The sequence below is a fragment of the Rhinatrema bivittatum genome, chromosome 1 (genome assembly GCF_901001135.1).
Source record: "Rhinatrema bivittatum chromosome 1, aRhiBiv1.1, whole genome shotgun sequence".
Classification (NCBI taxonomy): domain Eukaryota; kingdom Metazoa; phylum Chordata; class Amphibia; order Gymnophiona; family Rhinatrematidae; genus Rhinatrema; species Rhinatrema bivittatum.
Window position 1 is genome coordinate 135,005,830 of NC_042615.1, and position 13,620 is coordinate 135,019,449.

The 13,620-nt window shown below is 42.8% G+C and overlaps 1 protein-coding gene across 1 annotated transcript in view; it reads right to left on the reverse strand.

The window, feature by feature from the left end:
- TRMT9B (tRNA methyltransferase 9B (putative)) overlaps positions 1 to 13,620 on the reverse strand; it is a 50,480-nt gene that overhangs the window by 20,101 nt on the left and 16,759 nt on the right. The window contains exon 2 of the mRNA XM_029584136.1: positions 4,469 to 4,623. Coding sequence (XP_029439996.1) covers positions 4,469 to 4,622 — 154 coding nt within the window. The 5' untranslated portion in view covers position 4,623. The remainder of the gene's footprint in view (positions 1 to 4,468; positions 4,624 to 13,620) is intronic.

Sequence of the window (13,620 nt, forward strand, 5' to 3'; positions counted from 1 at the left end):
ACGAGAGCCTTGGATTTGCACACTGTTCCTTTTCCAGTCATTAAATCAAATGTGATCATATTATGATCACTATTGCCAAGCGGCCCCACCACCGTTACCTCTCTCACCAAGTCCTGTGCTCCACTGAGAATTAGATCTAAAATTGCTCCCTCTCTCGTCGGTTCCTGAACCAATTGCTCCATAAAGCTATCATTTATTCCATCCAGGAATGTTATCTCTCTAGCGTGACCCGATGATACATTTACCCAGTCTATATTGGGGTAATTGAAGTCTCAATGTACATATAGTGCAGGAGGATGTGTAATCCTGACAAAACTGATTCAAACAGTCTTATAAAACAGGATGTCTTTTATTTTTCCAATATGGCAACTCCACAAGGTTATACGAGCACCGGCTTAATGGCGTCCCCCGACACGGTCCCGTGTTTCGCCGCGGGCTGCATCGGGGGGGATCGCCACCGCTGGAATTCACACAAAAGCTGACAGCAGCGTTTTGACAGTGACAGGGAGCGCCTGTCACTGTCAAAACGCTGCTGTCAGCTTTTGTGTGAATTCCAGCGGTGGCGATCCCCCCCGATGCAGCCCGTGGCGAAACACGGGACCGTGTCGGGGGACGCCATTAAGCCGGTGCTCGTATAACCTTGTGGAGTTGCCATATTGGAAAAATAAAAGACATCCTGTTTTATAAGACTGTTTGAATCAGTTTTGTCAGGATTACACATCCTCCTGCACTATATGTACATTGCGATTTTGCTTGAAGTGCAGTCCTTGCTCATTATTTATTTTGTGGTAATTGAAGTCTCCCATTATTCTGCACTACCAATTTGGTTAGCTTCCCTAATTTCTCTTAGCATTTCACTGTCCATCTCACCATCTTGACCAGGTGGACGGTAGTATACCCCTATCACTGTAGTCTTCCCTGATACACAAGGGATTTCTACCCATAAAGATTCAATTTTGTATTTAGTCTCATGCAGGATGTTTATCCTGTTGGACTCTATGCCATCCCAGACATAAAGCGCCACACCTCCTCCCGACTGCTCCTCTCTGTCATTGCGATATAATTTGTACCCCGGTATAGCACTGTCCCATTGGTTATCCTCTTTCCACCATGTCTCTGAGATGCCAATTAAGTCTATGTCATCATTTACTGCTATACATTCTAATTCTCCCATCTTACTTCTTAGACTTCTGGCATTAGCATACAAACATTTCAAAGTTTGTTTTTTGTTTGTATTTTTATTCTGCTTTTTAATTGATAGGGATAAGTTAGAATTTTTTAGCTCAGGTGAGTTTTTAGTTACAGGCACTTGGACTACTTTTCTAATTATTGGAACCTCACTGTTGAGATGCCCTAATTCTAATGCATCATTAGTATCCTTTAAAGATACATCTCTCCGAACCATGCACTGCTGAGCGACTGTCGGCTTTCCCCTTTGTTCTAGTTTAAAAGCTGCTCTATCTCCTTTTTAAAGGTTAGCGCCAGCAGTCTGGTTCCACCCTGGTTAAGGTGGAGCCCATCCCTTCGGAAGAGACTCCCCCTTCCCCAAAAGGTTCCCCAGTTCCTAACAAAACTGAATCCCTCTTCCTTGCACCATCGTCTCATCCACGCATTGAGACTCCGGAGCTCTGCCTGCCTCTGGTGACCTGCGCGTGGAACAGGGAGCATTTCAGAGAATGCTACCCTGGAGGTTCTGGATTTAATCTTTCTACCTAAGAGCCTAAATTTGGCTTCCAGAACCTCCCTCCCACATTTTCCTATGTCGTTGGTGCCCACGTGTACCACGACAGCCGGCTCCTCCCCAGCACTGTCTAAAATCCTTTCTAGGTGACGCGTGAGGTCCGCCACCTTCGCACCAGGTAGGCATGCTACCAGGCGATCCTCACGCCCACCCGCCACCCAGCTATCTACATTCCTAATAATCGAATCACCAACTATGACGGCCGACCTAACCCTTCCCTCCTGGGCAGTAGGCCTTGGGGAGATATCCTCAGTGCGAAAGGACAATGCATCACCTAGGGAGCAGGTCCTTGCTACAGGATCCTTTCCTGCTACACCTGGTTGGTGCTCTCCCATTATGAGACCTTCTTCCTCCAAGGCAGCACCAGGGCTGCCAGTCTGAAGTTGGGACTGGACTACTATGTCCCTGAAGGTCTCATCTATATACCTCTCTGTCTCCCTCAGCTCCTCCAGGTCTGCCACTCTAGCCTCCAGAGATCAGACTCGTTCTCTGAGAGCCAGGAGCTCTTTGCATCGCATGCACATGTACAACTTCTCACCGGTGGGTAAAAAATCATACATGTGACACTCTAAAAGTATTTTATCTTGAAGGTAAGAGTATAATATTTTATCTTTTTTTTTTAATTTATTAATCTTTTACAAATAATAACAAAGATAAACTTTGCAATGGAAATTAAGAGACAATCTTAAAGAAATCTCTAATACAATAAGCAGCTAAACAAGTTAATCTCTTATTCTTTTCCCTTGGAAACAAAAGGGGGGAAGGAGAGAGAAGGAAAAACAGAGGAGTTTTTCAATGAAACATATTTATACAAAAATGCTGCTTGATACCCGTGAACACTTATATGATCCACACTTGAACTACAAATTAATTACAGGATGTAATACTCTAGCATTCAAGAACTCCCGCAATTGCTCAGGACTGAAAAAAATATAGGTATTACCGGAAAACTTAATTATGCATTTGCAAGGATATTGTAACAAGAAACTTGCATCTAGAGTATAATATTTTAAATTAGGTTTGAGTTTTGGTGACAAATAGTTATAAACAAAAAGCCAAAAGCAAGTGACCTTTTAAATTGATTCAGTGTGAAGAGATAACTATCAAGTTTAATTAATTGAATGCAACCATCCTTCAGAGATATGATCAAAAAACTGAGACCTTCAAATTCTGAGGAAGAAAATTTCAGTGTCTCCGTTATATAATACAGAATGCATGGCACATTGCTGGGCAAAAGGCTTATTTGATTTTCTTCTAGGACCCACTATAATTCACAGAGATGTGGCATAAGTAGAATATATGAAGGCATGCCTTTGGGTTCAAACCAGAACTTGTTTGCAAAAGGTAGTCAACTGGTAAACACTGTCACAACTGGGCAAATGCAGGAGAGGCCAGGATGCTAGGCCTTTAAGATCGCTGCGCTCCCAAGAGTGAGTGAATAGACCAACAAAATCATATTCCCTGCCTTAACTTTCTTTTTCATTATTTAATATCTATATTTATATTACAACCTGAAGAAGTAATCTTGAGAGATGAAGCATTGCACATACACAAAAAAGCAATAAATGATCATTACAATATACTCCACTAAGAGTGCTTCAAGTCCATTAACTGGGAGAAGCTCCAAGTCACAACCCAAGTCAAAAAAAGAATGCGTAGGTCGAAAATCCTCCCAAAAACGGTATACAAAGGTGTACAAGAAGAAAGGAAGCAAAGAAACATTGCACCCAGATGACAAACTCTAGACCTCATTGATAAGAATTGTTTCCTCCTATATCCCTCATTATAGGTGGATGGAGTAATGTGGGAAAAAATCTGGGCACATATTTGAAACTTGAAAATATTTAATTTCATGTTCTTAGATTGTCTTTATCAACACAAGACCCAAAGTGGTATATAACATAGTAAAACAAAATACAATATTAATATACACATAACAAACAGAGGAATGTAATTTACTTTATACAATACTGGTAGTAAACGTCCACCCAAAGACAGGTAAATACTGTGAAGAGTAAGAAATGCATCATTTAGATTTCTGGTAGTAGAATCACCTCCATTCCCTCTTTCCCTTATTCCCCTTTCCAAAGCCCCTTGGATCCCCTCATGCTCTCTCTTTCACTATCTCCCCCCACCCGATCCCCTCACTCACCCAGGATCCCTCCCCCCATGAACCTCTCACTCAACCTGTTTCCTCCCCTCATGAACCCCAATAGTCATCCTGGTTCCCCCCACAAACCCCTCACTCACTGTGGTTTATTCCCCCGTCCCAAACCCCTCACTCGCCCTGGTTCACTACTCCCCACACATGAACCCCTGACTTATCCCAGTTTACTTTCCCATCCCCTGTTCACTCGCTCACACCCCCATTTCCCGTGATTCACTACTTCCCCTTCACCCCAATCACGCTCCCTCTTTCACTTCCTCCCCCCACCTGATCTTCTCACTCATCCGTTTCCCTCTTTCCCATGAACCCCTCACTCACCCTGGTTCCCCCTCCACCCACAAGCTCCTCACTTACCCCATGTCACTGCTCCCCATCTCTGGTTCACTCACTCACCCCCTCACTTCCCCTAGTTCACTCATGTTTCTCCCCTTCCCCCACTCCTCAATTCCCAATTAGTTTGTTCTCTTCCCTCCACCCCACTGAGTATCGACATCTCAGTTTATAAAAATAACAATACCACTGCATAACACTTCTCTTTTCACAAAATAACATCAGCTTACCTATATCTGCTATGAGACTGCCAGGCTTCTGATCCAAAAGGAACTGGCGTACCCGGGGCCAGGCCTTGCTTTCCAGGTCATTAAAGTAAGAAGCTGTGCTTTCATACACACCGTGCACATGCCGCTGTTCTAGCTGACAAGCCTCATGTTCCATTCTGAAATGACCATGGGACAAAGTTAGTATTTCCATGGCAGAAAAGTCCAGGAATGAATCATAAGTCCAGTTTCCAGTTTATTTGGACAGTTCTCAAAGTTGTTCTGACAATTACTTTAAAATATGTTAGTTTGTTCAGACAAGTATCTTTGCTTATCTATTTACAGCTCTGAGCTTGGATGTTCCTATCGAAAGATAAGCCCTACTGAATGATGATGCAAAGCAGGGGTGAGCAAAATCTTTTGAGCTACGGCTCCCCTTCCATTCATGCAATAGGTTGGGGCCCCTCCCAAGATGGGATACTATATATATATATATATATATATATATATATATACACAATAAATAATACCATAGGGCAAAGCATCTAAAGTGTTCCTAAAATATACATTTTATATACCTAGAGAAAGAACATGGAACACTCATGTATCCTATATCACATTTATATTATATATTATATAAACACTTTTATTTAAATGTTATCATTTATTTACACACTAAACAGAAGCAAACACCTCTCAAATAGTCACTCACAAATAAAGTGTAACACTCTAGAGAGGGAAATAGTCTTTCAGCTATTTACCATCAACACATATCGAAAACTAGACTAGAGACAATATCATAGGCAATTGCTCACGGTAAAAACTTTAATCCGCTGTCTCTCGCCCTCAATGGGCCGCAGGCAGTAGTCAGCCTGTGAGCACAAAGGTGTTTAATCATCTATTGTCTCGTGCCTACCCAAATATCATTCCAAAATTTTTTAATTATTATTTTATATATGCGAAACATACAACAGGGGTTGAATAACTGAATAATTCCAAATGATTGACTGACCATTTTGTGGCTAAGTATTTTTGAACTTTTGGTTATTAGCCGGTTTAGTGATTTTTCAAGAGATGCTTTAATAATTTGCACTTTAATGTTTCACATATATAAAATAATAATAAAAAAATTTTGGAATGATATTTGGGTAGACACGAGACAATAGATGATTAAACACCTTTGTGCTCACAGGCTGACTACTGCCTGCGGCCCATTGAGGGCGAGAGACAGTGGATTAAAGTTTTTACCATGAGCAATTGCCTATGATATTGTCTCTAGTCTAGTTTTCGATATGTGTTGATGGTAAATAGCTGAAAGACTATTTCCCTCTCTAGAGTGTTACACTTTATTTGTGAGTGATCATTTATTTACAAACATGTTTTTAATAGAAATTCAAATTCAGACCAATGCTTGTATAACAATGTATTTCAAAGCTGTAAAAATTCATGATAATGCTTTCTGTCAAAAAAGTTTCCTAATGAGCCACCCAGCTAGGTGGCTGGAGCGTGGATCAGTCTACAAAAGCACAAAGGCCATAAGGAGATATTTCCTTTAGATTAGTACCAGCAGGAAACTGCTGCACATCTCAACTTGAAGCGTGGTTTTGTCAGCGCAAACACACACATATACACACACACGTACGTACGTATGTGTGCGTGTGTATATATATACAAACACACACACACACACATATATATATATACATACATACTCCCATATTCATATGTGAGGAATATTCACCAGGCAGTCGTACTGGCAACCAGTGTCTCAGAGATCACATTTTGTTTCTCTTCAAGTTGCTGAAAGGAATAAGCTCACACACACACACGGGCACAGAAAGGCAGACAGCCCATTCTCAAAATGATACAGATACCTCATACCCAGACAGACACAAACACCCCATACCCAGACTGATAGAGACTAAAACAGATACCCAGATAGACACAGAGACACACCCCCCCCCCAGAGACAGATGCTATTACCTCATACCCAGACAGACACAGAGAGACAACGACACCCCACACGTAGACAAAGACACCGCACAGACGGGCAGAAACCCAACAGCCAGACAGGCACAGAAATACAGCAAAACACAGACACACCACTACTAGATAGAAGACAGACACGCAGACAGATCACATCACACACAGAGACATACTCCACATCACACCCAGATACAGAGGCCACAAGCCACAAAGGTAATGGCTGGAAAATATTTAAAAAAACTTAAGATACCAGCTAAAATTTTGTAGGAGCTGAGAAAAACTCCATAGCACCCTCAACTTTTTTTTGTTTTGCTTTTTTACTTTTTTTCACACATTTTCTCTTTATTTTTATATTTTTCTTATTTTGCCATCTTTTTTATTTCTCATGTTTTGATTTGCTTACTTAACGTTTGACACTTTTTTTTCCTTTGTTCTCCCTTCTCCACATTCTCTCTGGCCTTTTTGCCCGTTCCTCTCTCCAGCATCACCACTGCTTTTTCCCCAGTGTACATCAGCTGTGGTCTCTCTCCCTGGAGGCAGCAGCAGCAGGAACTCCTCTCGGGCTGAGGCTTGAGGGTGGCAGCTCTTCCTGGGTTGTGCAACACTGCGGTGGCTGTTCCTATGTCCGGTTCTCTCTGGGCCCACCACAGCAGAAGCAACTTCTCTCCCCAGGCCACCGAAAGAGACGCATGGCTTAAGCCGTGACATGCTCACAATAGTGTCACTACGCTCTGGCAGCTCCTTCCCTCCTGAACTTGTAGTGCTGCCATGGCACTAAGACTCAAAAGCACAGCCATTTTTTTTTCTTCCCTGATTGGGCAACCAGTGTGCATCCTTTCAAGGTTGTTCAAACTCCCCCTGGGGCAGTTACCCCCACCCCTGGTGTAGTAGTCTGGTTCTTATAGTTCCAATCAACTGCTCAGTGACTTACCTTTCATGTCTCATCTTCTGTATAAATACTATTCTCCTTCGTTCGTATCATTCCCTACACATGCATATTGGGGTCTATGTACTAAGGGGCAAGAGATTTAAGGCTTGTGTTAAATGTAGATTGACACAAAGCATATTGACATGTACTGTTTTCCTGTGTGTTATTGCTGGCTCCTTAGCTGTAACACTTAATGCACTTGCAAACTGACCCATTTATAAATAAGATATTTTATTGACCTCACTAGGGTGCCTTATTCAGGGAATACAAGAAACAGGGTTAATCACTCCAGTGGTGTTAACAGAAAATATTTTTAAAAGTATAAACAAGAGTCAATAAACATTTTTTTGCTAACACCACTGGAGTGATTAACCCTGTTTCGTGTATTCCCTTTTCTTATTCTGTCCTTCATACGGTTTAGTTTGTTTTTCACCAATCAAAAAAGAAGGACGTGCCTGCTTCAGGTCAGCCAGCGGCATTTTGACAAGCTAGTAGTAGTAGTGCATAATGTGTCAGGAGCAGGCTGCAGAAGCCGGGCCCCACAGCTGTCAGGAGCTAGAGCAAGGGCGCCCTGTCCAGAGCTGAGTAATGGAATGGCATCTGAGCAGGAGCAGGCTGGAGCAGCTGCCATGGGGCTGTAAGGAGGAGGAGGAGGAACAGCAGCAGCATTGCCCAGGCAATGCTGTCCCTGGTCGGAACTGAAGGAGGAGGCTACCGCTACTTTTTGGGCTTTGTCCGCAGGCTACCCCCATGGACCTCTCATCTTTTGGGACCGGCTTGGCCAAGTGACCCCGAAATGCATCAGGATGCCGCCAATGATTCTGGCATGGCAGGACACCGCCAATGATCTGGCATGGTAGGGCTCCGCCACCAACTCCTATGCAGAGCATCCTCCTTAGGCGCGCGCACACCTCTTGTCAGAACTTAAAGGGACCTCGATGGGAATACCCCAGCGGCCCCTAATGATGACGTCAACCCCATGGCCGTATATTAAGGGCAGCGTCCCAGATTCAACTTGCCTCAACAACATACTCTCCAGCATAAAGCATTGCTCCAGCATCTTGTCTTCAGTTCCAGCCTTGTCTTCAGTCTTCATCTCCTTCTCTATTGCCCGTCTGTTTTTCTCATTGCCTGCCTGCCCTGCCTATCTGTCTCGCCTCTCCTCTTGGATGGATGCTTGGTGTTACCTTGTCCTGACCTCAAATACGCCTGACCGCTACCTGCCTTTGACCATTGCTCGGACCTCAGACTCTCCTAATCTCTGCCTACATGCAACCCAAGGACCACCACTTCTGCCTTCAGCAAAGACCTCCTTGCAGCCTGACTTGAACCCCTCATAGGCTAACCAGAACCCCACCCCCCTATCCCTGTGGCCCAACCAGAAATCCCAACAAGTAGAGCAGGTAGATTCAGCACTTCTGAAGCCCACTCCTTTGGTGCCTCTCCCTTCTATGCAGTTCACAGTGTCTGATCAGCTGTTTGAACCATGTGATCCTCAGTAGATAACCATCTATGAATTATTATATGATTCAAACAGCGGAACCGAGACTGTGACCCACAAGGCACCAAAGGAGCAGGTTTGAGAAGTGTTGGGTCTGCTGGTCAGGCAATGGAGCAAAGGTATGATCTGGCCATGTGACGAGATGGGGGAAACTCCCATGAAAACATTATCTGGAATGGCCTCTATCTAACCATTTTGGATAAAGAGTACTCTACTGCAGTAAAAAGAATATTGCTAGTTGCCGCATCAGAATAGTTGCATCCTACAGTTTTCTTGGAATTTGTCAGAGCTCCCCCACAATAACAGAGCATGGTAGAAATAGAGAACAATGAATGGTAGCAGCTGGTTTAGCTAAGCGCCTGATTTACTGGGCTAAATTACATGCTATCTCTAAATTGTCGTGTCACTAAGTCAGTGTTTTATGTTTTTGTTGGAAACAGTGATCTTGACATTTTAATAAAAATATTGTCTAAAATGTTGCATCCTAAAAGCAAGCACAATAAAATGATGATGTGTAGAATATTTTAACAGGAATAATTACAGTTATATAGATATCATTACTAATTCCTAATTCCTTTCCTGGTTATTCATATTTCAAACTAGGTAGCTATTTGAAAAAGAGGGCAGCAATCCCTGCTGCTTCAACACAGGGCATTATATCCTCTAGGTATAACACTTAGATTCAGTGATAGAATTTATTATCACTGAAGAGGTCTGGCTGATAGATGGAAGATGATGATGCAGTTCAGTTACCAAGGATATGGCAGAAACATGCAACATTTTTGTCATCCAGAAGAGAGGCCCTTGGGAATTTCACAATCTTGAGGCCAGAAATGGAATCTGATGACATGACAAAGAATTATGTTGTGATACAAATCCAACATGTTATACTGAAATCCATCTGCTATTTAATGAAACATATTTTAGCTCTGTAAAGTTTAATTTAGCCATGCTTCCAAAAAGATGGTTACATAATTAATGATTCCGATGTAAATTGCATCATGAGAATATATAAGGCTCAAGTATGACTCTCAAGAGCAAAGCCACAAAACAGACTGTCCTCACAGCACAGCATACAAGCCTGCAAAACACTAAGGGCCGGATTTTAAAAGCCCTGCGCACGTAAATCCGGCTGGATTTACGCGTGCAGGGCACTTGCGCACCGGCGCGCCTATTTTGTATAGGCCGCCGGCGCGCGCATAGCCCTGGGACGCGCGTAAGTCCTGGGGCTTCGTAAAAGGAGCGGGAGGGGGCATGTCCAGGGGCGTGTCTGGGGGTCAGGGGGAGGTTTGCGGCGGGACCGGGCGTGGCGCCGGCCCGGGGGCGTGGTCGAGGCCTTCGGACCAGACCCCGGGTCGGGTGATGGCGCGCCAGCAGCCCGCTGACGTGCGCAGATTTACACCTGCTTTCTGCAGGCGTAAATCTGCCAACAAAGGTAGGGGGGGGTTTAGATAGGGCCGGGGGGGTGGGTTAGGTAGGGGAAGGGAGGGGAAGGTGAGGGGAGGCGGAAGGAAAGTTCCCTCCGAGGCCCCTCCGATTTCGGAGAGGCCTCGGAGGGAACAGGCAGCGCGCGCCGGGCTCAGTGCGCACAGGTTGCACAAATGTTCACCCCCTTGCGCGCGCCGACCCTGGATTTTATAAGATACGCACGGCTACGCGCGTATCTTATAAAATCCAGTGTACTTTTGTTCGCGCCTGGTGCACGAACAAAGTTACGCGTGCGCGTACATTTATAAAATCTACCCCTAAGAGGGAAAATAAGTAGGAAACAGCAATCTTCACTACAGTTTAACTCAAAGTAAACAAAAATCATGGAGGCCATATTCAATAGGGCGGTTAGAGGACAAGTTATCCGGCTACAATTAGCTGGATAACTTGTCCCATGTACTCAGTGGGATAAATCTCCCATTGAACTTATTTATTTATTTATTTATTTATTTATTTATTTAGCATTTTTTTTATATACCGAGGTATAGCATAGTTGCCTTCACTCCGGTTTACATAAAGAACAACTTGTTACATTGAAGGATTTTTTAAACTTTAAATTTAACAATTATGGGAAATGGCATCAAAAAGAAGAGGTACTCGTGTACATAGAGTACACAGGATAGGTACACTGAATAGGTAGACAGAGATAACTGAGTTCTTCATAAAAAGGGAGCATCAATAGCTTGAAACAGTTGAGATTGTCCAAGGGGAATAGTGGAAGTTGGCAGTTTATGGGATTATAATATAAAGTCATTGAGAGCTGTCCTTAAGAGAATGGTTGAGAAGCCAGGATTTTAGGTCTTTTTTGAAGGATTTTAAGTTTTCTTGCGTATCTTCTATCTCTCAAGCAATACAATACTGTCATCAGATGTTCTTGTTGTCTCAGTCCAACGAGAGCCTCGTTTCACCTGCTGTCCAGGGCTTCTTCAGGGACATCACTCTAAAACTTTCCAGCGTGTCACTCTTTTGTTGCCTAAGTTTTCACATTAAACCAATGTATAGTGGTCCACCATGTGATGCTGTAATCATTTCAAAATCTGCAATATAATGAACATAATCATAGCTACTTATACATACCAATAATCAATATTATACCTTTTAATGTACACTGGTTTAATGTGAAAACTTAGGCAACAAAAGAGTGACACGCTGGAAAGTTTTAGAGTGATGTCCCTGAAGAAGCCCTGGACAGCAGGTGAAACGAGGCTCTCGTTGGACTGAAACAACAAGAACATCTGATGACAGTATTGTGTTGCTTGAGAGATAGAAGAGAGAACATTCTCATTGTAAAAACAATATTTTTTGGAAGGAAAATAATATATAGTGATTCATAAGTATACTAAGAACATCACCATTATACTTGAGTGTTATAAGCATACCGAGAGCATTATTACACTTGTGCAATGAAAGTTTTAATATGAATATGGTTTTATATATGGATGAATGAATGTGTGTGTGAGATACAAGTATGGTATGGTTGTAGTGTTTGGAGGGTAAAGCAAGATTGAGTGTGATAAGAGAATAGTTTTAGTAATGGAAGCTAATGGGTATAGATAATATAGGGGAGTGGTCCACTAGATGCTATAAACCGTCTTTGTAAATGATTGGTGTTAAATAGATTGTTGAAAATAAATCAATAGTGTGGCATTAAGTATTGCCTTAAGACCTCTGATTTGTAAGTTATTGTTTACTGATTTTTTAGAGGACATCCAGGTGTATGTTTACCTTATGGAATTAGATGAGTGAACATTAACACAAAGTATATGTCCATTGACCATGAATATGAATGCTAATAGTGTAAAACGTTGTGATCTTCTTTTGGAACCACAGTATATAAAATGCATAAATAAATAAATAAATAAATACATACATACATAAATTTATGTCTGCTATGCAGAATCATGTCAAAGGCCTTATTGAAATCCAAGTATACTACATCTAGCATTCTCCCCTGATCCAACTCTCTGGTCACCCAATCAAAGAACTTAATCAGATTTACCCTTGGTAAAACTATGTTGCCTCAGATCTTGTATTCCATTAGCTTCCAGAAACTGCACTATCCTCTGTTTTAGCAACAATTTACATAAGTACATACATTTTGCCTTGCTGGGTTAGACCAAGGGTCCATCAAGAAGGCGTTTGACAAAGTCCCTCATGAGTGGCTTCTAAGAGAACTAAAAAGTCATGGGCCAGGAGGTGATGCCCTTTCGTGGATTACAAACTGGTTAAAAGACAGGAATCAGAGAAAAGGATTAAATGGTCAATTTTCTTAATGGAAAAGGGTAAACAGTGGAGTGCCTCAGGGATCTGTACTTGGACCGGTGCTTTTTAATATATTTATAAATCTGAAAAGGATCTGAAAAGGAATACGACGAGTGAGGTTATCAAATTTGCAGATGACACAAAATTATTCAGAGTAGTTAAATCACAAGCAGACTGTGATACATTACAGGAGGACCTTGCAAGACTGGAAGATTGGGCATCCAAATGGCAGATGAAATTTAATGTGGACAAGTGCAAGGTGTTGCATATAGGGAAAAATAACCCTTGCTGTAGTTACACGATGTTAGGTTCCATATTAGGAGCTACCACCCACAAAAAAGATCTAGGCATCATAGTGGATAATACTTTAAAATCATCGGCTCAGTGTGCTGCAGCAGTCAAAAAAGCAAACAATGTTAGGAATTATTAGGAAGGGACATTCTCTCCTTTTGAAAGTTGGGGGGGGGGGGGCGGTGCTTCCAGGACTTTGGACTGCCCAAATGTGGTGCTACTGCACAGAGTATGTGGTCACTACTGACAGTGTATTCGGAGGCCACAGACATAGAAAGCAGTGGCAGAGGGTGATAAATGCAGGAGTGTTCCAGAGGCAAGAGGGGCAAGAGTGATGTTTGGGGAACCAGAGGATGAAGGCCTAGCAGCATTGGTGTGCCTCTTCTCTTTAGATGGTGTGCAAGATGAGGCTATCTCCGAATCAGCAGAGGGGGATGTCTCAACCTGTGTCAATGGGAAGAAAGGGGAATCTTCTCTGAGGTGGTAGAGGTGTTGGTGGAGGTGTCCCTTATGACACCAGTCTATGCTGTAAGGTTTCTGCCCATCTCCGCCCCCCCCCAAAAAAAAAAAAAAGCTTGTCACAGGAAATGACACTTTCATGCTAAATGGGCTGCCCTTTGCCCAGTGCCACCAGCCCTGGAGTTTTGCTAGAGCCATAATAGTATTGGAGATGTCGCTCCTACAGCTGTGGCTATGGGGCTGCACACTTCCCCAGCGTGT